The 24,249-nt window shown below is 43.9% G+C and overlaps 1 protein-coding gene across 1 annotated transcript in view; it reads left to right on the top strand.

The window, feature by feature from the left end:
* SMOC1 (SPARC related modular calcium binding 1) overlaps window positions 1-24,249 on the top strand; it is a 210,377-nt gene that overhangs the window by 53,056 nt on the left and 133,072 nt on the right. Inside the window, exon 3 of the mRNA XM_025205977.1 lies at window positions 20,962-21,133. Coding sequence (XP_025061762.1) covers window positions 20,962-21,133 — 172 coding nt within the window. The remainder of the gene's footprint in view (window positions 1-20,961; window positions 21,134-24,249) is intronic.

Raw genomic sequence — 24,249 nt, 5'->3', positions numbered from 1 at the left:
GAAAATTGAGGAAAAAGCCTCAATGTGGAGAATGGAAAGTGGAAGCTGGCTATTTCAAGACCTTAATTTTTTTTATTTAATGGAAAACTGTAGAGCCCATACTCTGCCCTATCCATCTTAAAGGTTCTTAAGGGCGGGGGGGGGGAATCAGATCATTCCTACCTAATTAGCTTTGCTGAGAAACAGGATGTTAGCTCAGAACACTGCAATAACATTGCTTTCCTGATTCCAGTACAGAAGCCAACTCCCTCACGTGACTCTATACAGCACTGCTTTGTTAGACTGAACATTTGCAATGGGATTTTTGGGCTGTTGGTCCTTGAGGTCTGATGGTTTGAGTAGGCTACGGGTTCCTTTAAATCTGGAAGGTGCAAGTACCTCGGAGCAGCAGTGAGAACTCTAGACCTAGCGCAATGCATGGTCAGTCAGCATCAATGTAGTATGTAACATGGTGGGGGTAATAGAGAAAGCTAACAAAGAGCATAGAACGGGCCACACTCCCTGCAAGAAGCACCTCTGTATGAGTGGCTTAGTGCATTCTGTGCTACTTGCAGTTGCCAAATAGTAATTGACTGTAGCACGGTCTCTGCAGTCATTCGCAGACATGGATGTCAGAAGGTTGTATTTGTCTACTCCACTATAGACAAGAGACAGCAGCTGCTACTACTCCTTTTGCTGCTTCATCTTCCGCCTCTAGAAGCAACTGTGCATCTAACAAGACCACTTTTGACCTTTCTACCTCTCGTTCCTTACTCATGCCCTAAAGATAGTAGACACTGTTGTTTCCTTCGGATTCTGTCTGCTAGTACCATCAATATGCTCTCTGGATTGCATCTGGTCCAGGTTTTAATAGCAGACATTGAAAGTACAGAATACTTGGAAAGGAAATGTATAATGTCATAGTTGTCATCTGACCCAAGTGCCACTGGCCCAGCAATTCTTACACATGGTAAGATACAGTTAGAATTACTGAACAATATATGAGTATGAAAGTGCTCAGCATGGCATTTTCCTTCCCGTGTGTGTGTGAAAGCTGTTCCTGTATTTCATAGCGTGAAAATACCTCCATATACCAGCTTTGAATACAAAGCTGTTAGATAATTAACAGATATTTTTTAAATGTATGTTTGGTTGTTGTCCATTGCTGGGACAAGTTGACCAATAAGACTAGGGATGGTTCTGTACCACAGCCAGGTTTTAAATCGGACTGAGAGAGGTCCAGAAAATCTGAGGAATCCTGATTAAGCCACAACTGTTTTGCCACAGCTTTCTCAATAACATGCCTCAAAAAGGAAGATGAGAATGCAGATAATTGGCAAGATTACTGTGTCAAAGATTGATTGTGTGAAGGTCTCGCATTGCTTATTTTTATAAAAACTGCTACTCCCCTTCTGGGAGCCAGACTACAAAAATAGACCCAATATGTGTTGCTAGATATTTTTCTAATGGCATGCAGGATACGAGTCCTAATCGTAACACAAAGTCTGCCAAGCCCTTCCAAAACCACCTGTGAGCACAATTGGAGAAAAGTTGATATGGAGTTTTGCATTCCATGAGAAGATGGAATTTGGACCAGAAATAGCCAGCAATGTGAAGAGGTGCAAGCCTCCCTTCTGGCAATTCTGTTACTGGAGTGGTGGGGTACGAACAGTGAAAATGGTTCCATGTTTGGGGGTGGAAGGTGGCTCTTAACAGTGAGCTAAGGGGGATGAGTAAAGTTAGTATTTTGCTACAGTGCACAGGGACTGTAGAGCTGGAAATTTTCTCTCTGTAAGAGTAGAAATGTAAATTGCAGTCTCTCTCTAGCAACAGGTAATAGGGCTGAGTTGCCTGCAGATTTAGCCAGGACTGTGAAAGTAGTTCAGTGTAACTGTGACCAGCCCCTCTTGCGACTTTAAAGTAAATACGCACTAAAATAAACAGTTCTACAGTACACAATATTGTGAAAAATCTGTTGACCTATGCCTAAATCCAATCCATAACTTTTCTACCCTAAAAGAAATGCACAGAAGTACACAAATGAACTCTTCATTTTTGATATTTTAAGATGAATTTACTTTTCTAAATCTTTGCTGGGACACAGGGATGAATAGGAGAGGGTTGGGGTGGAGTGAAAATAAATATCAGAGGTGTAACTAGGAATTTGGTGCCCTGGGTAGCAGTGGGGAGAGGGCAGTCAGTACTGTAGAGTGAGGGGGTAGGGATTGGTACTAAGCACTGGAGAGTCTTCCTCCCCACACACAAGCTGCTGCTACTATGGCAGCAACCTTAGAGGCTCCCTACATAAGGGCCTTTGCTGCTGGGGTGTGGTTTCCCCAGGGGCTGCTACTCTGGTGCTCCCTCTTGGCACCTGGGCTGGTGTCCTGGTTGCCCAGGCCTAGTTACACTACACTACACTACTACTAAATAAGTAATATTAGTACGTAATGTCCCTGTAAATAGCACGGGTCTTGTTGTAGGGTAGTTCTCCCAGTGTGAATCTTTACAGACATGTGATAAAGGACCACAGTAATAAGCCTGTCCTATAGCTTGGCATATCATATTGTACTTCTGCTTGCACACTTTTAGGAATCTCATCTACATGCAAGTTAATTTCACTTGGATATTAAATTGAAGAAATCTTAATGCTCCTTTTGCCAGGTATCCAGGCTTATTCCTCTAGGCTAAACATTTAATCAGTTGTCTTTTTGTTTTTCCTCCAGCACTTTTAAAGGAGAAAATACTATAACAGGATTTGTCCCTTTACTGAAATGGAAGTAGCATGTTGTCTCTGGCAGTGTTGCTACATCTGTCTATAACAGCAGTAACCCTTTTCCTTACCTTTTATTTTTTTTCTCTTTATTCTTGAACACAGGCCAACTCTAAGGTTTTGCTTTCAAACTATAAACGGCTGGGGTGACGCTGTGTGAATGAGTTAGAACATCTTCATGCTCTGATCTCCTACTGAGTTAACTATGTTGGGGAAAGGTGTACCTTGACCTTGCACTTGTGCCATGGAATTGGGAGTAAGCCTGGGTGCTTTTCCATTTCAAATTTGTGGAGGTAATGTAATTAGTAACTGTGGCAGGATGCTTAGTATTCCTGCCACTTTAAGAGGAGAGGCAGCCAGAAAAACAGCTTGCAGATGGTGAGGGGGGATAATAAGAGCCCCACCTGACTATGAAAGGGCTTGGTTTAGACAGGATATAAGCCCAAGCCCTGAGTTGAGCAGGTGGTAAAACGCTGGAGGCTGCTGAGGGAGCATCTCTGAAGCAGGATGGCATTCCAGAGCTGCAGGCAATGTGGACAGTACAGATAGCAGCAGTCTGGGGCTAGGTCCAGATAGTCAAAAAGCCTGAGGCTCAATCAATTCAGTCTTTGCAGGTTAGTCTATGCTGCACAGATTAAATTGAAACAGAAGTGAACATTTACCTTTTATTCAGGAAATGCAGCCACATGCCTGCAAAGGTCAGAAGCTGGGGGGAGGGGTGCTAGAGCATGGCTCTCTGACTGTGTGTTCACTTTCTCACTTCTTCTTCTTGCTGACCCCAAGGCCTCTGGGATTTGCAGTCCAGAATTGCAGCAGCAGGACTCTGCAGGGTTGCTCATCACTTTCTCTTGCTGCTTCCAGGAGCCTCTGGGATTTGTAGTCTACAGTTGCAGCCAGCAGTAAGTTTGAACAGGAAAAGGGGTGTTTAACCCCCCTCCCACCCCCTTGTCGACCAGTCCTGACTACTCCAGCTAGGGAGCGGAGCAGTGTGGCCAGCCCTGCTCTCTGGAGCAGACAGCATAGCTCAACCCAGGGCTGGAAAACATGCTGGGATGTTGGGGGACTGTGATTTAACATGAACCAGAAAGGGGTCTGGGACAGAAGTTTCATAAACTGGTTTGACCCAAATCAGTTAAGTCCAATACTACATTCAGCCAGGTTTATCTTAAACCAGTTTCAGCCATTTTGAAACTGGTTTATGTGCACTAAGCTTCTGTTCTTTTACTGGCTTAAACCAGTTTCTGATCACTTAAACTGGTTTAGGTGTAACTTCTGTCCCTAAACTAGAGGTTTGGGAAAGGACTAAGGGGTTGGAGGAGGTCCTTAGGGATCCAGGAGGGAGTGAGGGAAGCTCAGGAGAGAGTGCAGGAACCTAGAGTGTGGGACCAGGGGGTTCAAGAGCCCATAGAGGGCTATGTGTGGGACCAGGTAGAGAGGAGCTACATGTTGGACTAGGGGGTCCAAGATACCAGAGAGGGGCTGAGTATGTGAAGTGAACTTCAGTGTGTGATGACACCTGCTAGGCATGGGGTGTGGCATAGGGGCAGATGGAGCCATGCAATTAGCCCTTAAAATAGTGATCATGGCCACTGAGTCACCATTAGAATGAGATTAAGCCTGGGAAGTCTTAGGGCAGCCTCCCTTATCTAAAACAAAATACATCGAGGCATGGTGGGTGAAGGAAGGGGTGACTGCCCAAAGAAAGAGTGGGTAAGGGCTGAAGGGACTTCTGGGACCTCATGGTCACCCCTGGAAGACCCCCTGTTACTATAATCCTCACCTTTTGTACTCAGAATAAGACCCCCCCCCTCTTTACTTTGCTTGTAATAAAATTACCGAAGACTTGGTGTCAGAACGCCTATTCCAACTAAGCAGTGTACATTTGGAAAGACCAGGGCATCTAACAGTGATGAGAATTTTTGACCATTAGAAACATGGTAGAAGGCCTCTAACTGCTTCCTCTTCCGCACCCCCGCCCCTTCTCTGTGACAGTCATTTTAGGAGTTCCCCCAGAACAGGTTACTCTGGGGTCTTCTACAACTGGTCCAAGTATCTGATTTAGTGCTTACTATAGTGGATCTTCTGGCTGATGAGGATGGTGATCCTAATACTAGTCTCCACATCCCCAAATCACAATACCTGCTGTTTTTCTTCCCTGGCGGACTTGAGACCATCCTGGTAGGAGTTGAGTGGTTCCTTTGACAATGGCTTGCAAGAATGAGCTTGGGTGGTAGGAATTTCTGAGCAGGGACAGGGACAGCCCCCGCCCCACTGGGATTCTGGATGCACCCAAGGGAGGCGCGGCCAGGCCCAGGGGCAGTGAGGACCTAGTCAGGGAACTTCTGGTGGGACTAGATGTGTTCAGATCAGCTGGTCCTGACGATCTCCACCCCAGAGTACTGAGGGAATTAGCAGAGGTCATTGTGGGACCCCTGGCACAGTGTTACGACCACTCGTGGTGCTCTGGCCAGGTGCCAGAGGACTGGAAAAGGGCCAATGTGGTCCCCATTTTCAAAAAAGGGAGGAAAGAGGACCCAGGAAATTATAGGCCTGTTAGTCTTACCTTGGTCCTGGGGAAGCTCTTTGAGAGAATTATTCTCGTGCATACCTGCAAGGGACCAGCAGGGGGGGATTATGCTTGGGGGCAATCAACATGGGCTCATTAGAGGCCGGTCCTGTCAGGCCAACCCAGTTGCCTTCTACGACCAGGTCACAAAAGCCTTGGACACAGGTGTCGTGGTGGATGTAGTCTTTCTGGAGTTTAGGAAGGCCTTCAACGCTGTCTCTCACCCCATTCTCATTAGAAAATTAGGTGACTGTGGCGTTGATGCCTACACAGTCAGATGGGTCGCAAATTGTCTGGAGGGCCGCACCTAGAGAGTGGTGATGGACAGGTGATTTTCGACCTGGAGAGATGTGAGCAGCGGGGTTCCCCAGGGCTTGGTCCTTGGGCCCGCATTGTTTAATATCTTTATCAGCGACTTGGATGAGGGGGTGAAAAGCACTTTCTTCAAATTCGCAGATGACACTAAGATGTGGGGAGAAGTGAGCACGCTAGAAGAGAGGGACAGGCTACAACTAGATCTGGACAGGTTACAGAGATGGGTGGATGAGAATAGGATGGGTTTCAATATAGACAAGTCCAAGGTATTGCACTTGGGGGGGAAGAACCAGAAGCATACCTACAGGCTGGGGAACTCCCTTGTCTGCACAGGGGCAGAAAAGGATCTTGGAGTCGCTATTGATTCCAAGATGAACGTGGGCCGACAATGTGGGGATGTGGTCAAGAAGGCTAACCGTACCTTGTCACGCATCCACAGATGCATCACAAGTAGGTCCAAGGAGGTGATCCTCCCCCTCTATGTGACATTGGTCAGGCTGCATTTGGAGTACTGCATCCAGTTCTGGGTGCCGCACTTCAGGAGGGATGTGGATAGCATCGAGAGGGTCCAGAGGAGGACCACTTGCATGATCAGGGGGCAGCAGGGCAGGCCCTACTAGGAGAGGCTACGGGATCTGAACCTGTTCAGCCTTCACAAGAGAAGGCTGAGAGGGGATCTGGTAGCCGTCTGTAAACTTGCCAAGGGGGACCAGCAGGCAATGGGAGAATCCCTGTTCCCCCAAGCACTACGGGGAGTAACAAGGAATAATGGCCATAAGTTGACTGAGAGTAGATTCAAGCTAGACATCAGGAGGCACTACTTCACAGTCAAGGCAGCTAGGAGCTGGAACCAACTTCCAAGGGACGTGATGCTTGCCCCTACCCTGGGGATCTTCAAAAGGAGGCTAGATAATCACCTAGCCGGGCTCGTTTGATCCCAACATTCTTTCCTGCCCATGGCTTAGGTCCCTTCCAACCCTACCAACTACGAAACTATGAATTATTTTCCTGCTGCCACCCACGTGCTGCGCTTCGGAGACAGAGAAGGTTTCATTCTCTTGGGCTGTTTGTTCTGATTCCATTCACCAGCATTAAATTAATGCAGAGGGCCAGAACGTTGTGTGGTTACACCCATGAAATTGAGATGCATTTGGCTAAAACATGAGTGAAGGGAAGGTAAAAATACTGTAAACATCATAAAGCATACAAAACAAACAAAATAACAGCCAAACAAAGTAGCATTAAAACAAGGAGCCCTGAGGGACTTGAAAAACAATACTGCTTTCCAACGCTTGAGACATGGGAGTCAGTTCTGTTTCACATGAGTTTCCTGATTCTCTCTCCCTTTTGCTCTACATTCCTGGCTCTTTTCAACCTGCAAGACACCAAAGACAGGTTGATATAAATACACCTCTGCTGAAATGTGGCCAACACTGTAACCACCCTGCAGCTTACAAAAAATCAGAGGGGAAGCATTGGTCAAGGACACTGAGGAGGCAAACTTATGAAAGGTGGGATCTTTTTGGTTAGGGACAAACGTTAAAAGAGCCTGATCCTGAATTGATTCAGTCTTTGCAGGTTAGTTTAACCTGGCTAAGCTAAATCACGTTGTAACTGTACAGACATCCTAGACATGCAGGGACATTCCTGCAGTGGCTCAGGCTAGAAGCTGGGGGGCACTAGAGCAGCCCTCCCTTCCCTTCTACAGTACTAAGCTGAGGTGGGCATGGCCAGGCCCTGGCAGGACACTGATTAGCTCAGCAGGGAATTCATAACTATTTATCATGCCTAACTCCATGTTTGTCCCCCGTTAGGAAGACAACAGAAGGACATTACCTGCTACTTGTTGATTCTGCCTGTTGACTCAGCATGGGTCATAGCCAGCATATGGTCTTCTAGCTAATTAATACATAGACACTTCTTATCAAGGCAGAGGGGAGGGGGGAATTCTGCTTAGCAGGGAGTGAGGAGGGGGAGGTGGGGAGCAGCCTGCAGTCTGTGCAGGAGCTGCAGCCAGGGAGCAGAGGGGAGGGGCCAGCCCTGCTGTGGAACAGAGAGCACCACCCAGCCCAGAGAGCATGCTGGGATGCTGGGGGAGTCTGATTTGCCTTAAATCAGCAAGGGGTCTGGGACAGACATTGCATAAATCAGTTTGACCCAAATCAGTTAAGTCTCATACTAAATTCAACCAGGTTTATCTTAAACCAGTTTCAGCCATTTTCTAATTGGTTTATGTGCACTGAACATCTGTTCTGTTACAGGTTTAAACCAGTTTCTGACCACTTAAACCAATTTATGTATAATGTCTGTCCCTAGCCTTATTAATGTTTACAAAGAGCCTTGGTTTTCTGTGTCTTCTCTAAAAAGGAATCCTTGCACAATTTATTCTCAGTTTGTGCCTTGGAAGGCTGACAGACAGGTTCAACTCTGCTAGGTTTTCTACCGGTGATCTTTGCTATTTCAGTCCTCTTGTAGTTAGTAATAACCATTATGCTGAAAGCTGCGTTCTAATCTGTTTGCCTTTTTTCTTCCATAATACCGGAACCTCATTGCATTTACAGACCATTCCCTTTGGTAGGTTTTGAACCTGCAGGACTGTGGAGCATGAGAGATTGCTATCTTATCATTTTAAAAGATCTGGAAAAAAACCCAAACCACCATTTCCTAGAGATGCAAAGGCATCCAGGGAGATAACTGTCCCCTCAACTTGTTCTACCTTGTTCCTTACACATAGCTCTTACAGGAACAGTGGTGCAAGTGTTCCCTGGATTCCCATTGGTGCTATGCAGGTGCAGTTGCATAGAACTCCATTGTATGTAATTCTGTTTCAGTTGTCTCAGCTGTTGCTGTTGAGTTAATGCACATCATCAAGTATTTGTATACCTGTTTAGTGGGTTTGCTCCTATTCTTGGCATTTCTAGTGGTGCTGTAATCAGTTGTGCTATTGACAGTAACTTGTGGGTATGAATTTGAGTTCAACCCTGCTCCAAACTACAGTGTTTCCAAGATGATGTGTTTGGCCTTCCTGTGGGAGACTTTATAGATTTGTAGAGCATTTTTGGCAGAGAGTTCGAACTGTTTTGCATGAACTTGTCAAAGAAAATCCAAGACACTTCAGGAGCTATCCCCTAGTTCTACCAGGCAGAGCAGACCCAAGCAAGGTGCGGGGCTGCACTCCTGCCCCGATCCCGCATGCCCTGAATGCGAAGAAGCTGCTGCCGCCATCGGTCACGGGGCGGGATGGCAAGCAGCCGGACATGAAGCTGGCGACAGCAGCACAGAGTCACCATGGCCACTCTGCCCAGCTCTGTGGGGCCCCCAAAGTACTTTTGTGAGGATTAACCTGGAGGTTTCTGGCTAGAGGGGCTTGCCCTTCTGTTTAGGGTCAGACCTATCACCACGCTTGGGGTCAGGAAGAAATTTTATTCTATGATCAGTTAATATGGATGGCAGGATTTTTATGTTTTTGTTTTTCTCTGTAGTGGTGGGTGAGGCCCTTTTTCCTGGGATCTCCCAACCGTATTTTAACAACCCTGGCAGCTGCAGGATATTGGCTGCCATTGCCTCCCTGCTTTACCTATGATAGATTAGAGTATAGTACCTTATGGTTATTTACAGTCAATCCTGTTTGTTTTGAGCCCCATCTTCTGTTGAGATGCAGAGCATGTTTGATTGCTCCCTTTAGACGCATCTAACAATTGCGCTAAAATCCCTAATCTGATCTAAATTAAGTAAGAGTTAATGCAGCTAACACGTAGTTCCTGAAGTAGTGGTAATACTGTTACACAGTAGAGGTGCAAAGCAGGCAGTATTCTTTTCGGATTCAGAGTCGGCCCGATTCAGGGGACAGTAATTCAGACCACTGTCCCGATTTCGATTCGGCTGAATCTGAAGATTCAGTTCTGATTTGGAGAATCAGCGATTCGGCCATAGACACAGCTTTTATATGATTTTTTTGTTTGTTTGTTTGTTTTTTTTTGCCTACATACCTCGAATGCCTACGTACATGGTGAATGCTGAGATGGTGGGGCAAATGGAGTGTCCCATGGGAGCGCGGGGGGAGCAGGGTCCCCCGCATGCTCAGTGGTGGACCTGGAAGTGAACTGGAAGTACTCTGGTCTACTTCTAGGTCCATCACCGCATGTGCGTGGGGACCCCCCTGTGGGATGCTCCATCCGCCCCAACATCTCAGCGTTCATGAGCCGCGCCTGGTACCTCAAGGTACATAGAAAAACATAAAGCTGGGTCCTATGGCTGAATCGTCGAATCTCTCTGAAATCGAATTGGAAGCCTCCAATTCAATTTGGAGAGATTAATGGGTCACCTGGGTTCAGCATTGGAGACCCTACAATGGGAAGGCACAAAGTGTTTTTTCCCTAGATGTACAACTCTTCCACATGCATGATGGAGGCCTTAAGTGTTGTGGTGGTGATGGATAATGTCAGGCTGTGGAGTTGATTATTTGGGATTTTTGTGTTTAAGCATTTGATAGCAATCAGAAATTTCTTTTATAAATCAATAGAGCAGTGCTTCTCAAACTTTTTTTCTCAGACCACTTGAAAATTGCTGAGGGTCTTGATGGACCACTTAAACTTTTTTTTGTTCTACAAATCAAAGCACACAACTCATATTTTAATATCAATAGTCTTACATTACAAGTACAGATATTCTTGATTATTCCGCAAACTTTCTGTGGACCACCTGAATGGAGCTTGTGGACCACGGTTTGAGAATCTCTGCAATAAAGCATTTTTTAAAAATTGGACTTGAGAATGTGCATCTTTTTGAGTATGTCGTAAGTAAACTCATAAACGGTATCTTAAGTAAATTTCATTATGAATTCATAAGACTGTATGTGTATGCACAGCCTTGTACATGCTGTGTGAGAGAGTGTGTGTATTGATGTAATATTATGCTCCCACAGTTTCAGGACTACAAGGACTAGTTAATAATTTTTATATGGAATTAAGTGATCCTTAGAATCATAAATCATTAATGGAAAGAAGCAAGGAATAGATCTTGCTGTTCAGAGTAGCCCAATTAAAAGCATTAGTAGAACACTGGCAAATGACATCAATATATTATGGAAAAAGTCGAGAGAATAAATGCTAGCAGGGGTCTTAATTGCTTTTCTCACTCCAGTAATGCCAATAATTCTTCTACAATTGTCATGGGACTTAGAGAGTAATTAAAAAAATGCAGGGGTGGGAGGACGGGTGAAATAGATGGATTATACAACTGGAGTCAATTATGTTGACTTGTATCTTCTAACACTTCAGGAACTTAAAATGAAAAGCACTTCAGTATGTTCAACTAGTTCATTCTGTCAAAAATACTTAATTTTTATTTTACAAATGTGAAGAAACATTTATATTTGACATGAACTTCCAACTTCAGTCTGACTCTAGAAATGTAGGTGAAAAAAGCTACTTTGGGATGTTGTCGAGGGCTTACCTGTTTGCCATCTGTTCTCTATACTCTGTATATAGAATGTTGCAAAGTTGGAATATTGAGTTTATATCAGAAGTCAGGAATATATGTATTAATGGTAATATGACTTCAAGATTGCGGGGGTGTGTGTGCTACATGGAAAAGCCTACAGATCAAATACTCTCATGAACATGAGCACAAAGACTTGAGGTGCTATTGTCCAAGATTCCTGTTTAGAGGTATCTTCTACTGTTTAAAAAAAGTTTGCTTTATTTCTTTTAAATTTCTGAAACCCTGCTTTGTTCTCATCAGCTCCACTTTAGAGTACACATCCTCTTTCAGTAAGACAGCTGACTATTCACTTTCTAGTGACAACAAGAAGTGAGATTGCTTTACTTCTTGCTAAGGGAAATCAACAGCACAAGGTATTGTTACAGTTCAGTAAAACATGGAATACAGCTACAGTAGGGAGGCTGCCTAAATTGGATGATATTTTACATGCATGGCTTTGTTCTTGAATTCTGTTGATCAAGCAGGCGACTCCCTAAACCAGTTTATTAAAAAGCAGCAAAAATTCTAGGGTGAATTTCTGGCCCTATTGTAGTAAATAAAAACTCTGCCTTGGACTCTAGCAGGGCCAGGAATTTTCGCCTTTATCTGTAGGTGAACATGGAGTTGCTGTGTTGGTTCAGATGTCTAATGAAGCTAGTAAGGGAAAAAAAAGTCAGATTAGACTCTCACTAGTGTAAATTGATCCATTAATGAGTTAACTTTAGGTCTGTATTTCTTATTTCTGTGTCTGGTGCAAGCTTTTGATTTGAATATTGTCACACTTTCACTTTACAGTAAAGCTGCATTTAAGTGAAAATGCTTTGCTGGTGGGCTTTTTCCCACTCCCCAAACCAGTCTCAATCTTAACTACAGCATGTGCTGCCAAAATTTCCCTTTCAGGAGTGTCTTAGTTCAGGTTTTTCCCTTCTGCATGAGTGAGCATTCAGTTATTCTTTCCCAGCCACACTAACTTTCTAATAACATCCCAACTGTATCTGGGAAGCCAATTTTTCCCTTAATGTTACAAATCCTCATGAGGAAAGCATGTGTTAGTACTCTGTTTAGTTTACTTCTCAGCAGATTCCTTTTGGTATTTTAAAGTTTACTTTCTCCATTTCTTATTTCAGTTGAACAATGCAAGCCTTCTCTGACCTGATGATTAAGATGTCCTTTAAAAAATTGGTTTTACAAACCTGAAGTGATTTTTGTAAAATGAAGCAAATTGCAATACCTGTGACCTGCCATATATTGAGGGATTTTAAAAACTGCCTATTTGTAAATTTTATGACTTCAGATTTTGATTAGAAGGCTTCACCTCTTTGAACTTTTTCTCATATTGATTATGGAGCTGTCTATTTCTAATAACTAACCCTCAGTTTAGTTTTGGAATTTAGAAGCTAATTTTGTACGCACTGACTTGGTACTTCCAGCTAGTTACAGGGCATACAATCGGGGTCTGAGAATTTCTTGTGATCCATTTGTCACCGTTTGTGAAGAAAGCCTTGGAGATGACTCTTTTAAACAGACTCTTACAAAAGACTAAGTGCCATATCTAGAGAGGTTATTCAGGGGACTGACATTGGTATGAAACCTCTTGCTTCTAGTTAACTAGTGTTAAATACTGCTCAAGTGAGTAGTGATTGAAAGTGGCTACTAACTGAACTTAGAAGGAAATATACATAGATTGTCTTTCTCACTGAAGTTTCACCATCGGTAGCAATTAGATGGGTAGCCAGCAAGCTGCAAGTATAGGGAAGGCATATTTTGATCAAAGGTGCAAAGGTAAAATTCTGTGAGTCTGTCTAGCATTTGAGGTTTGTGTGCATCTTTTCTTTTTCCTTTTTTCTTTTTTAAACAGATGGTATTTGAACGCTAAGGTTCAAACTAAGTCATGCTGCCCAATCTGTGAGAGGTAATCCTGTACTTGAAGGATAGAGAGCTGATGTGAGTTTGTTTCTCAGAATCTGATATTTTTTTAACATAAAGATCTAGAGAAACTGGATTGGAGGCTATATCGTCCATGTACAAGCCTCAAGCATGGTCTTAAACAGCACCGGTGGGGCAATGTTAGTAGATTGGCTTGAACTGAAGGAAGCTATGGGCTAGGTACAGACGGTCAAAAAGCCCAAGTCTGAATCAATTCAGTCTTTGCAGGTTAGTCTAAACTGCACAGATTAAATTGAAACAAAAATGAATACTCATTTACCTTTGTTTCAGGAAATGCAGCCACATGCCTGCTCAGGCCGAGGGGCACTAGAGCACAGCTCTCTGGCTGTGCATTCACTTTCTCTTCCTGCTGCCCCCAAGGTCTCTGGGATTTTGCAGTCCAGAATTACAGCAACAGGACTCTGCAGGTTTGCTCATCACTTCCTCTTCCTGCTTCCAGGTGCCTGTGGGATTTGTAGTTCACTGTTGCAGCCAACAATAAGTTTGAGTGGGGAAAGGAATGCTTAACTCCCCCTCCCTGGCCCCAGACCTCAGCCAGGGTTTGCCTGGGTGGGGCAGCCCGCCGAAGACTGGGCTCCATCCCCAGCTGGGCTTGCACCCCACACTTCTCTGCCAGCCAAACGTTACCACTCCACCTAGAGAGCAGAGGGGCAGGGCCAGCCCTGTTCTCTGGAGCAGATATCCCAGTGCAGCCCAGAGCTGGAAAGCATGCTGGGATGCTGGGGGACTGTGATTTAACTTGAACCAGGAAGGGATCTGGGACAGAAGTTCCATAAACCAGTTTGACCCAGATCAGTTAACTCTGATACTACATTCAACCAGCTTTATCTTCAACCAGTTTCAGCCATTTTGAAACTGGTTTATGTGCACTCAGCTTCTGTTCTGTTACTGTTTTAAATCAGTTTCTGATCACTTAAACTGGTTTATGTCTTACTTCTGTCCCTAGCCATGGAGACTGGACCTACTTCCTTGCTATGACAGGTGGCCCCTTCTGGGAAGGGGCTACATTACTGTAGTCTGTACTGTTGCAGTTTAGACCATACCAACTGTGGATAAAGAGACTTCATTTGTCTTCAGTGACAAAAAGTGCAACATTTTGGTAATTTTTCTAAGTTGGTTTGTTATGTGAACAAAATTAACTGCCATGACATAGTTATTCAGACTCTTTGACTTGGAATTCAGATAACAGATTCCCTATCTCCCCAGTACAGTGGTCTAACCCATCTGCCTGTCTTCAGCAGGGGTCCTGGTTTTCTCATATTTAAAAAAAAAAAAAATCCTCAATTTGAGTTACTTTTTTAAAACTCAAAATTCACATTTTTCCATGATCAAAATGAAACCTCACTATATATACGTCTATGTATTAGAAGTGTTTCATTTTAATCATGGAAAAATGTGGATTTGGGGTTACTTTTTTTAATCTGAGGAAACCAGGATCCCTGGTCATTACAGAATTGACTCGAATCCCCTCCCTCCTCTACCCCTTCCTTCCTCCAGGAAAATGCTACTTAATTGGAAAATTTCCAACCATTTCTCATGGGCAGTATAGGACTTGATTTTGCTAGATGGATCCTTGGTAATTGGCACCTTGCTTTGATTGCACAGTGAAGACCTACCCACAGTGACTACAGCTCAATAAAGCTTACATATGTACTTTCCTTGCAGCTTTAAACCTCATAAAAGTTTGGACATGTAGCATTGGCATGGTCCGCACATTACAGAAACCTTTCCCTAGGCTCTCTACTTTTTTAAAATAAAGCAGCCCCTGTTGCTCTGCCCCACAATCACAGTATTCTAACTTGTTTGTCTCCCCCCCTCAAGTTTTTCTGGCTTCCCATATTCTTGATCTGCTTCACCCATTCCTGAAAATGCCTTTCTGTCAGAGCACCTGAATCCAGAACTCCTCTTCTCTGTCCACTTCCTTTCTTGTTCCTCCTTCCCCCAACTTGGCCAGTATTCCTTGATCAAGATAAACACAAATAATTTAGCACAGATTATGATGTGCCCCAAAGGGGGCTAGAATAAGTGACCACCAAACTCTTTCACTTGTGGGGTCAGACCTTTCTCTGTTAAATAAAACAAGTGGTTCCAGCTGCCATACAGCTGCAGGGAGTCTGCTTTCCCTCACAGGCATTAAAAACCCTTTAATCAGTGTTTTGTTGTTTGTCAGCAGTGGTGTTGAGGTGTGGAGAGAAAGAACAGATACTCCTTTGCTGGCAAACTTAGCTTTATTCTTTGTCTCTCTTCTTCTTTTCTTCCTTTTCAAGTCCAAAGAACCAGAAACCAATGGATTCAGCAAGCACCTGTGCAAATGTATTTGTAGGAGGCATTCAAATTCTGACATATTTCTGCAAGATTCTTCTCAAAGAATGTTATAAGGAGATGTTGCATAGGGTCATAAGTTATTTATGCTTGCTTGCTTATTTTGTACAGTGCCCCCACACACCTGATTTCTGGTGTGACCTCTACAAGTTACCAGAATATAAACTAATAATGTAGCTGTCTTGCTGTTGATTTTCCCCTTTCCTTACTGAGTGCTATTTTTTTTTTTTTTTTTTTTTTGAAAGAACACAGGGTTGCAGTCTAATCTGTTCTTAAAGTGGAGTTAAAAGTTAGTTCTGGGTACTGTTTCTGCCCCTGCAGGATCTTGCCATTTTGGAAGTTGGGGGGTGGAGGGGTGCATAACAGTCAAGTTTTCCTTTCTGATGTCCCTGCTCTGTGGAGAAAAAATAACAATCAGGACACTAACTGTTTATGGTGGGGGTGAAAGGTTTGGGGGTGGGAGAGCGGAGAATCATCAAGAGGCAGCACTTTGGGTGCCCTCTGGTTTTCAGAGTAAACAAAAACAGGAGGTCAGAGAAGTGAATTTCTTTTAAAATCCATTAATGTATAGTTGTGTTGATCTTGTTATAAAAGTAGGGAGAGAATTTAAAATGAAAACATGATTTAACATCATACATACCCTCTGTTTCCTGGATTAAGACTTGGAAAGTACTACCCTTCTATCAATCTACGAACATACAGGTTTGCAAGCCCTTGTGTACAGTCAATACCTAGCACAGTCCTTATTAGGACCCTCTTTGGTATTCTTTCCCAGGGCATGCGGGATCAGCGTGGGGGCAGTCCCTGCACAAACTGATTTACCCCTGGCCCCACACCTTCCTTGGGTCAGCTCTGGCAGGGTGTGGGGCCTGGGGCAAATCAGTTCATGTGGAGATCTGCCTGCGCCCTGGATGTTAAGAAGCCACTGCCAGCGTTGGCAGCAGCAGGCGGAGTAGTGAGCAGCCAGACGTGAAGCCAGCGGCAGTACCGGTGGTGCAGAGTCGCCACTGGCACTCTGCCTGGCTCCGGGCCCCCCAGAGCACGGGGCCCGGTGCAGTCGCCCCAATTTAATTCCTCCCCTTCCCCAGGGATGGCCCTGGCTGCTGCTGGCCCCAGGTGGCAGAACCAGCCTCTAGTCATCCGGCAGGCAGATATGGGGCCCGCCCACACCCCCAGCTGCAGAGGCTGTGCCGGAGTCCTCCCAGGGTTGCGGCCCTCAGTCTGCCAGCTGGATGACAGGAGGCCAGCTGCAGTGATCTTTCTGGTGCTGGGTGCAAGCTGAGCCCAGCGTGGGTTTATCTGACAGGCAGATCAGGGGCCCATAGCCCCGGGAGGACTCTGGCACAGCCCCTGCAGCCCTCCCCGGGGGTGAAGCAAGCCCCCGATCTGCCTGCCTGCCGCATTTGATGATTCCCCATTATAACGACAAAACAGCATTGAAACAGCCGAAGAGTTTCGACGAAACAAAGCGGAACAGTGCTTTTGAAACTAAATGAAACACTGTTCCATCGAAACAGAAGTTGAAGCAGGATGGTGCTGTTTCGCACAGCCACACCAAACACGTTCTGCGGCCTTCCCAGATACAGAGCGAGTCAAGTACTCTGCTCTGTCAGTTAAACCAATAATGGCAAGTGATCTTCTCCTGTCAGTCTTCAGGAATCCTATAACAGCTGTGTATCTTGTTCAATATATTCTGGGATGGGGATAACTTAAAACCAGTAATGTTAAGCTTCATGAAGTGCTCTCTTGAGACAAGTGATATGTTTCCATCATTTGGAGAAGAAATGGCTGAAAAATTTTCAAAATTTCCCCCCAAACTTACCAGTGACTATTGTTGAGCAGTATGCTCAATATATCTGCTACATCGCATGTGGCCAGAAGCCTACTTCAGCATCAATGGCTCATTCCCTTCTTAGCTTTTTTGTAGAGACTGCTGAGAAAGGGAATAACAGCTTAATGACAATGCTGAAATTTAAAATGCAAAGTGATAGCAAACATACCATGAGATATACACAATCCTATAGTGGGGATATAAAGGATATTGAGCTATTGAGCCTATTGACCTATTGAGTCTGGCTAAGATGATAGGCACCTTGATAAATATCCAGGCATGATCTCTTCCATTATTGGCTGTGGTAAAGACTTTCATAATGTGAAGAGTCAGCAATGCCAAAGATGTATCTGCAGGCATCTACTTCCAGGACTCTGTTCATCATTTGGACAGGATTAGAGGTGGTATGTGATAGCTGAAAGAATCAACAGTTCTTTAGTAGTGACCTCTTCAAGGCCATCCAATCCTTCTGGTTATGCTGTTTGATCAAATTGAAAATCCTTCCAACACAGATCAGACAGGCTTTATATGTGAATGTGATTATCGGTTCTTGGTTAATTAATGCAGACTTTTCAATGTAATCCACTTTTGAACAAAACAAGCACCATCTTGTATAATTATTTAAACTATAAGCTCCTTGGCAAGGTAGGAGTGGTATCTTGGATGCCTTGAAAGTACCTAGCATGCTGTGTGGGCACTACTCTAATTAAAAAAATGTTGAAAAGATTTCATTTTGTAAAGTGACATTTGGCTGAATTCTGGCAGGTAAGAATTTTATAGACTGCTTTGGGACAGTTGGCGTGTTGTCTCGAGTCTCACTATTAATCATTGTCAAACTGTTCCTCCCTTTTGCTTTATAGGAGGCACCCAACTGGGCTGTTTCCTAATCTTCAAGCTCTTCATTTTTAGCTCTGAGTTAAACCATCCAACGCTAAGCCCAGCTCTGTGCAGATAGGTTTTGTAGTGGGCAGAAACCTGCGTGTTTAGCACTGTCTTCAGTAAGAGCTGCTGTAAGTTTCAGCAAGTTCTTATGATACAAACTGGGGTGGGGTTTGTTCTGCAAGTCAGCAGCAATATCCTTTGGTGATGGACACTAACACCATCATTTTTTAGTTTGTGTTCTGGAGGTATTCAGTATCTACAGCTCAGTTTCTAACATGCAGGGTTTTCAAACTTACAGAATCTCATGCCTCAAAATGAGTTGTGATGGTGCTTCCTTTTTTGAAATTTAGTGCTTTATTACACTTGCTTTAACCTGCAGCCCTGAAACTCTTTTTAAAAACATTTTTATATAAAAGGTTAAAAGTTCCCCATTCAGGGCCTCTGACGTTACAATTAATAGGTGTGTCGATCCCTCTAGTCCTATATAGTTCTTATTTCTGGACCTGTTTAGCATAGCAGACTGTTTTGGCTTTGGAAAATTTAGCGACCCAGTGAGTAGAGATAAAACGATACCAATCAAGAGAAACACAAACTTATCTATTGCACTCGGGTCTCTGACATGCAGATAAATCTGGTCTTACATTACAGCATTGTAAAAAGGTTTGGGCCATATTTAAACACAGTCAAAACTACCTTTTAAGATCAAAACTTCTCAATTTCTCCAGGTGGGATGGTCATTCCAGGTTATAGGATTATTTAAAAAAAAAACAAACAAAAAACAAACCCCAAAACATTTTAATAATTTTTTGTTGTGTTGCCACCAGGCACTTTGGCAAGTCTCTGGATAAACTCTTCAAAACTTGCCTCAGTCAGACTGAAGTAAGTGTAGATTTTGCTTGCTTTTGCCAACTGTTGTGTTTTCAAGGTTTCCAGTAATGTCTAAAAATGACTTAACAGTATTCAGAAAAATGTGATAAGGTTATATGAATATTACTTTGTGGTTGTTTCAAAATGGCAAGATATATTTCAGAGGTGAACTTTTTTGGAGTGGTAAAAACTAACGCAAAATAACTCCAGGCAGTGCCTTTTTTTAATAGCTTTTTTCCCCTTGAAGCATAAAACAGGCAGCTTTGTAGAGAGCTGTAACACCAAGGTGATTATGGTGATGACTCACACTTCCCTGTAAGGCATCCAGCTATCAACACACTTGGAGAGCTGTACCTTTGTATATGCAAGAAGAGTGTCAGTCAGTGCCCAGTTGCCAGCTCTGAACTGCTGAGCTCATAAGTGCTTTGGCAGAAAGCTGGGGTGCTGTTGCTAAGAAAGGAACTTTGATTCCCAGGCTTGAGTGGTTCAGGAGGTGAGTGGTTAGCAGTAGAGGTAAGGGGTCTTGAAGGGAAGAGGTAGTTTAAATTTAAGATGGGAAAGGAGGAAAGCTCAACCTGGTCCCACAAGAAATTAGTTTTTCAGGAACCCCAAGTGGAATTTAGCTGCAAGATGATGTTCAGATTTTGTGTTGTAATATAGGCCTCACTATCTACAACGCTGCAATGTGGAATGGGAGCTGGGAGAGAGTCACTGAAAAAGCAAAAAGAGACTATACATACTTGGCCATAACTACCTAGTGTACATCTAAGCTAGTGGTTATGACAGGGGACTGGCAGTTGAGGTTCCATTAATATTATCAGCTTGGAGGAAAGAGCCCGGGATAGTTGTAAGCAGTTCAGTGAAGACCTCTGCTGAATGGGCAGCTACGTTTTAAAAAGGGGACCAAATGTTAAGGTTCACAAGGAATAGGATGGCTGTAATGTGGGAAATATCACATTGTTATGTAAGCCATTGTTTTAGCATCTTCTGGAATGCTGTACATACTGTGGGACACCACATATCTAAAAGGGATTTAGCGGGACCAGAAGAAAAAGGAGAATAATTAGGGGCATAACAAATCTTGGGGATGCAAGTGGGGAAAAAATTGGGGTGGTTACCTTAAAACAGGGATATCAAGCATGTGGCCCACAGGCTGGATCTGTAGAGCCATTTTGCCCAGATCATAGGGCTTTTGTATGGTCTGGAAATTTTTGCAAGGGAGCATTAGAAGTATGTAGGGTAACAAACATAGGTGTGTGGGGGGCAGGAGGGGGCTATCTCAAATGTCAAGAATATGGGGCCATTCAAGGAAACTAAAACTGACCAAGGGAAGTATGGTGTTCACACACCATGTAACTGAACTATGTAAATAACGGGGTGTAATTGTCAGCTTCACGGATTGTCACTGAAGTAGAGAACTTAAAATCCCAAGAGCTGACTACCTATAAAGATTGTGAGAGCATCCAGAGATGTTATAGCTAATTTTATTTTATAATAAAATAAAAAACTTCCTTTTGGAAAGTAGATAGACACCCATGTGACTCACAGAAATCAAACTACTAGAAGAAGAGTTTTCTGAGGACAGATCAGTCAACTTTACTGCAGGATTCTTTGCACCACTTTGTTGGACACATCTGGAGCAGGATACTCCTGCAGTCAGAGCTGTGGTTGTTCTAGTCCAGAGTTCTGCTTCAGTAGAGCAAGTACTGTGTTGGTTTCATGGTTTGCTTTATACCTCTATGTGCACACTGTGCTGACTGAGTAGTGCCATTCAGTTCAAGAGAACAAAATGGTGGGACCTTTAATTGGTTTGACTTTAAAATGAAGTGTATAAGTCAAATCTCCCATTGGTCAATGTTGACATGGTAGTCAGTAAATTAAAAAAAACCCAACCTGTTGTATATCGCTGTTGTCTTCAAAATATTCCTGGGTTGACTTAAGAAACCAAACCAAGTATTTTTGTCTTCCTCCCCTTCTTCCTTCCCCTCTCACCTCCTTCAGTTTTTAATAAGCGACCGTGACAGAGATCCTCAGTGTAACCTCCACTGCTCCAGGTCCCAGGCTAAACCCCTCTGCGCCTCGGATGGCAGAACTTATGAGTCAATGTGCGACTACCAGCGAGCCAAATGCAGGGAATCAAGCCTGAGTGTAGCACATCGAGGTAGATGCAAAGGTAAGTGAATGTCAAAATAATTATACTTTGAGCTGGGGGGGAGAGAGGAGGTCTGCTATCTTTGTTCTAATGCTGGATTCTTCTACCCATTTACCATATTTATCTGAATCCAAGGTGACTAAATTTAAGACTACCGTCACCTAATACTTGTATTCTGTACGTGGAAAATTTTATAAATTTGTTTGTTTTTCATATATAAAATCTAATTAGTGAGGGGGGAGGAATTGTCTTTAAATTTAGTCCCCTGCTTCCAACACTGAAGCATGGAAAGGGACAGCAGAGGGGTAGGCAGTAGGGTAGTTGGGCAGCTTGATCCCATGTTCTCACATCTGGCTCCTCCCCTCCCTCTACTGCTTGCCCTTGCTCTGGCTGTACTCCAACCTGGGGCACAGAGCACATGTTTGTTCTGGCCCCAGCCTGCCTGTAATAGTGGTGGGGGTGGCAGCAGCTTCAGCCCAGGTTTTGGCTCCAGCTCCACACCCTGGCTAGAGTTGCCACTGCCACATCCACTGTGACTGGGTTGGACTAGGCTGGGAGCAGAGCAGATGTGCTCTATGCCTTTGGCCAGAGCGGGATCAGCTGTGCTGTATCTAGAGCAAGGGTAAATGGGAGGGGCAAACACTGTAGTGGGAGGAGGAGTTGGGGGCAGAGGTGGCAGGGGCAGGCAGCAGTTGCAGCTGCAGCTTTGCTCCCAGGTTGTGGCTGGAGCTGGAATTGCAGCAGCAGTTGCCTGCCCCCCGCCTTCCCCACATTGTATTCAAATCCTAAGACAAGGGACTTCCCCTTACCCCCTGTTAAATGGTGGCGGGGAACACCTCTTCTTAGATTTGAGTAAATATAAGTAGCACCCTACTCCATGAGTAACCCCCCTGAAACTGCGTGCTTGTGCTGAACGTGAGTATTGGATTCTAACACATGACAGTGCTGTGGGCAGTGAGGGGTGACTGATGACTGTAGATGGAAAGAGACAAAGTGAAGAATATTGAAAATTCAAGGTGTCAATAACCCGTCTATTTAACTGTGGGAGTAACTAGGGAAGTCAGGGTCTGGCCCCTAATGGGGAAGATTATCTTCCCAATACTGTTTGTAGATGCATAAACAATGGCTAAGTACTAGGTTGTCTTAACACTGAACTAACTTAAAGGCAGAGAATTTACACAAGTTCTTTACATAGTTCTCTCTTTTATTTTTTTTGTCTCCTCTGCTGTTACAGCTGCACATAGGAATTAAGAGCCCTGTTTTTCCTCATAACTCAGCATTTTTCTTTCAGCTTCATCATGAATGGAAATTGCAAGCTTCTCTGAACATCAGTCTCTTTGACTTTACTGCTGAATTAATAATTTGACAAAAATAATAAAGTGAGGTATATGCTGTCCTAATAGTAGGAAGATGTGTTGTAAGAGAAAAAGAGCACATGAGTGATCACCTAATATTTTTTTCAATCTGTTAAACTGATGAGAGAAACCTACAGAATCCAGTAAGGGTAAATCAGTTTTGTTTTAAGCCTGATTCTTGTTTGGAAAACTCTTCTCCCTGTCCTAAAAATCCAGTTTTAAACTTTAGGCTTCAAAAGTTTATAGAACTTCTTTCTAAGATGAAAGCCTCCTTTAAAGTTGGAGGTGAATTTACACGTAGTTTAGGGGAGGCATGTGAAGATAGCTAACACCAGATGTTAAAAATGAAGGGGTTTTCCTTGTGTGTGGAGGAGGGAGATGTGTTCTAATTAATAATCTGTTAATTTTCTTGGCATTTATGAGTCATTCCTCTTTCATGTTTTGCCATATGGCAAGATTGCAGTAACTGCTGCTCTTTCCACAGGAGCAGGACATATTGTTCAGAAGTCCCCCCACCCCCTGCATTGCAGTCAGCCTTCTAAACTTTCAAACCATGCACTTCAGATAACCCTCTCGGGTCTAGAGATTCCTGACTAGGTACACTGCTCTGCCCTCCCTGCTGCCAGAATGGGACCAGGACCCAAGGTTGCTGTCAGTAAAAAATCAGGCTAAAAATGGCTGTCAGTAAAGTCTGTAACAAAAAAAAAAATATTTTAGCCATCAGTAAAAACACTAAGCAGCTGCAGCTTGATTTGAAGCCCTGACATGACAAATAGAACACAGCAACACCACCTGGTGTCTGATAAGGAGTGCAGCATCCTCCAAAGTGGTGTTTCAGCCATATGCTGCTGCTGCTGTGCCCCAGACTGCCTGTAATACTTCACGGTTGCAGGTACACTTCTTCAGGGGTCTGTGCTGGGATGGGGGTGGGGTGTGGGGTAGCATGGCACAGTTTTGGGGGTATTAAGGTGTGGGTAGTTAGGTAGGGGATCCCTTATGGGGGGTAGAAGTGGGGACAGTGTTAAATTATTGCTGCAGTCAAGAGTTGCTAACCCAATAACTTTATTTTTATTTTTATTATTTTTATTTTACTTTTATTTTTTTTACTGTGCTTGATGTTAAACCCCTAAATTTGAACCCAGCCCTTCTAACTGAGACCTGGCAACAGGCAGGGCCTGGTAGATGTTTTACATTTACATTATATAGAACATATACCAGTAAAAAACTTGCAGTTTGTTGGTTTAAAAAAAAATCTCAGGTTGGCAACCCTGCTGGGACCAGAATCACTGCAAGGAGGTACAGGGGGAAGGGGGATGAGATGGAAAGGAGGATACCCAGCTTTGAGCACTAACATGGAAAAAAAAAACTTGAAGGTGTGAGCCCTAAGCAGTGCTCACCCCCACTGGGTAGAGGGGCCACCAGAATGAAACTAGAAGAGTAAAATAAATTTAACCTGAAGCAAATGGCTATCATGAAACATTCTACTTTCAGGCGATTAGTCAAGGACTAATCGCCTGAATGAACTCAGGCGATTAGTCAAGGACGCACTGCAGAGTAGGAGTTTTGAAGTGATGGGAGCCCAAGAAGGGTGGCTGTGCCTTAAGGAAATGATCCTTCGGGCACAAAGCAAGACGATCCCCGAGCGAGGCAAAAGGGGGAAAGGGGCCAGGAGGCTTCCCTGGCTGACCAGAGAAATCCAGGGCAGCCTAAGGGACAAAAGGGGAGCACATAAAAAGTGGAAACAGGGAGAGATCACCAAAGACAAATATACCTCCTCTGCTC

The sequence above is a fragment of the Alligator sinensis genome, unplaced genomic scaffold (genome assembly GCF_000455745.1).
Source record: "Alligator sinensis unplaced genomic scaffold, ASM45574v1 scaffold768_3, whole genome shotgun sequence".
Lineage (NCBI taxonomy): Eukaryota > Metazoa > Chordata > Crocodylia > Alligatoridae > Alligator > Alligator sinensis.
The sequence above is the reverse complement of the archived record's forward strand: the minus strand, read 5'-3'. Positions and strand labels throughout refer to the sequence as shown.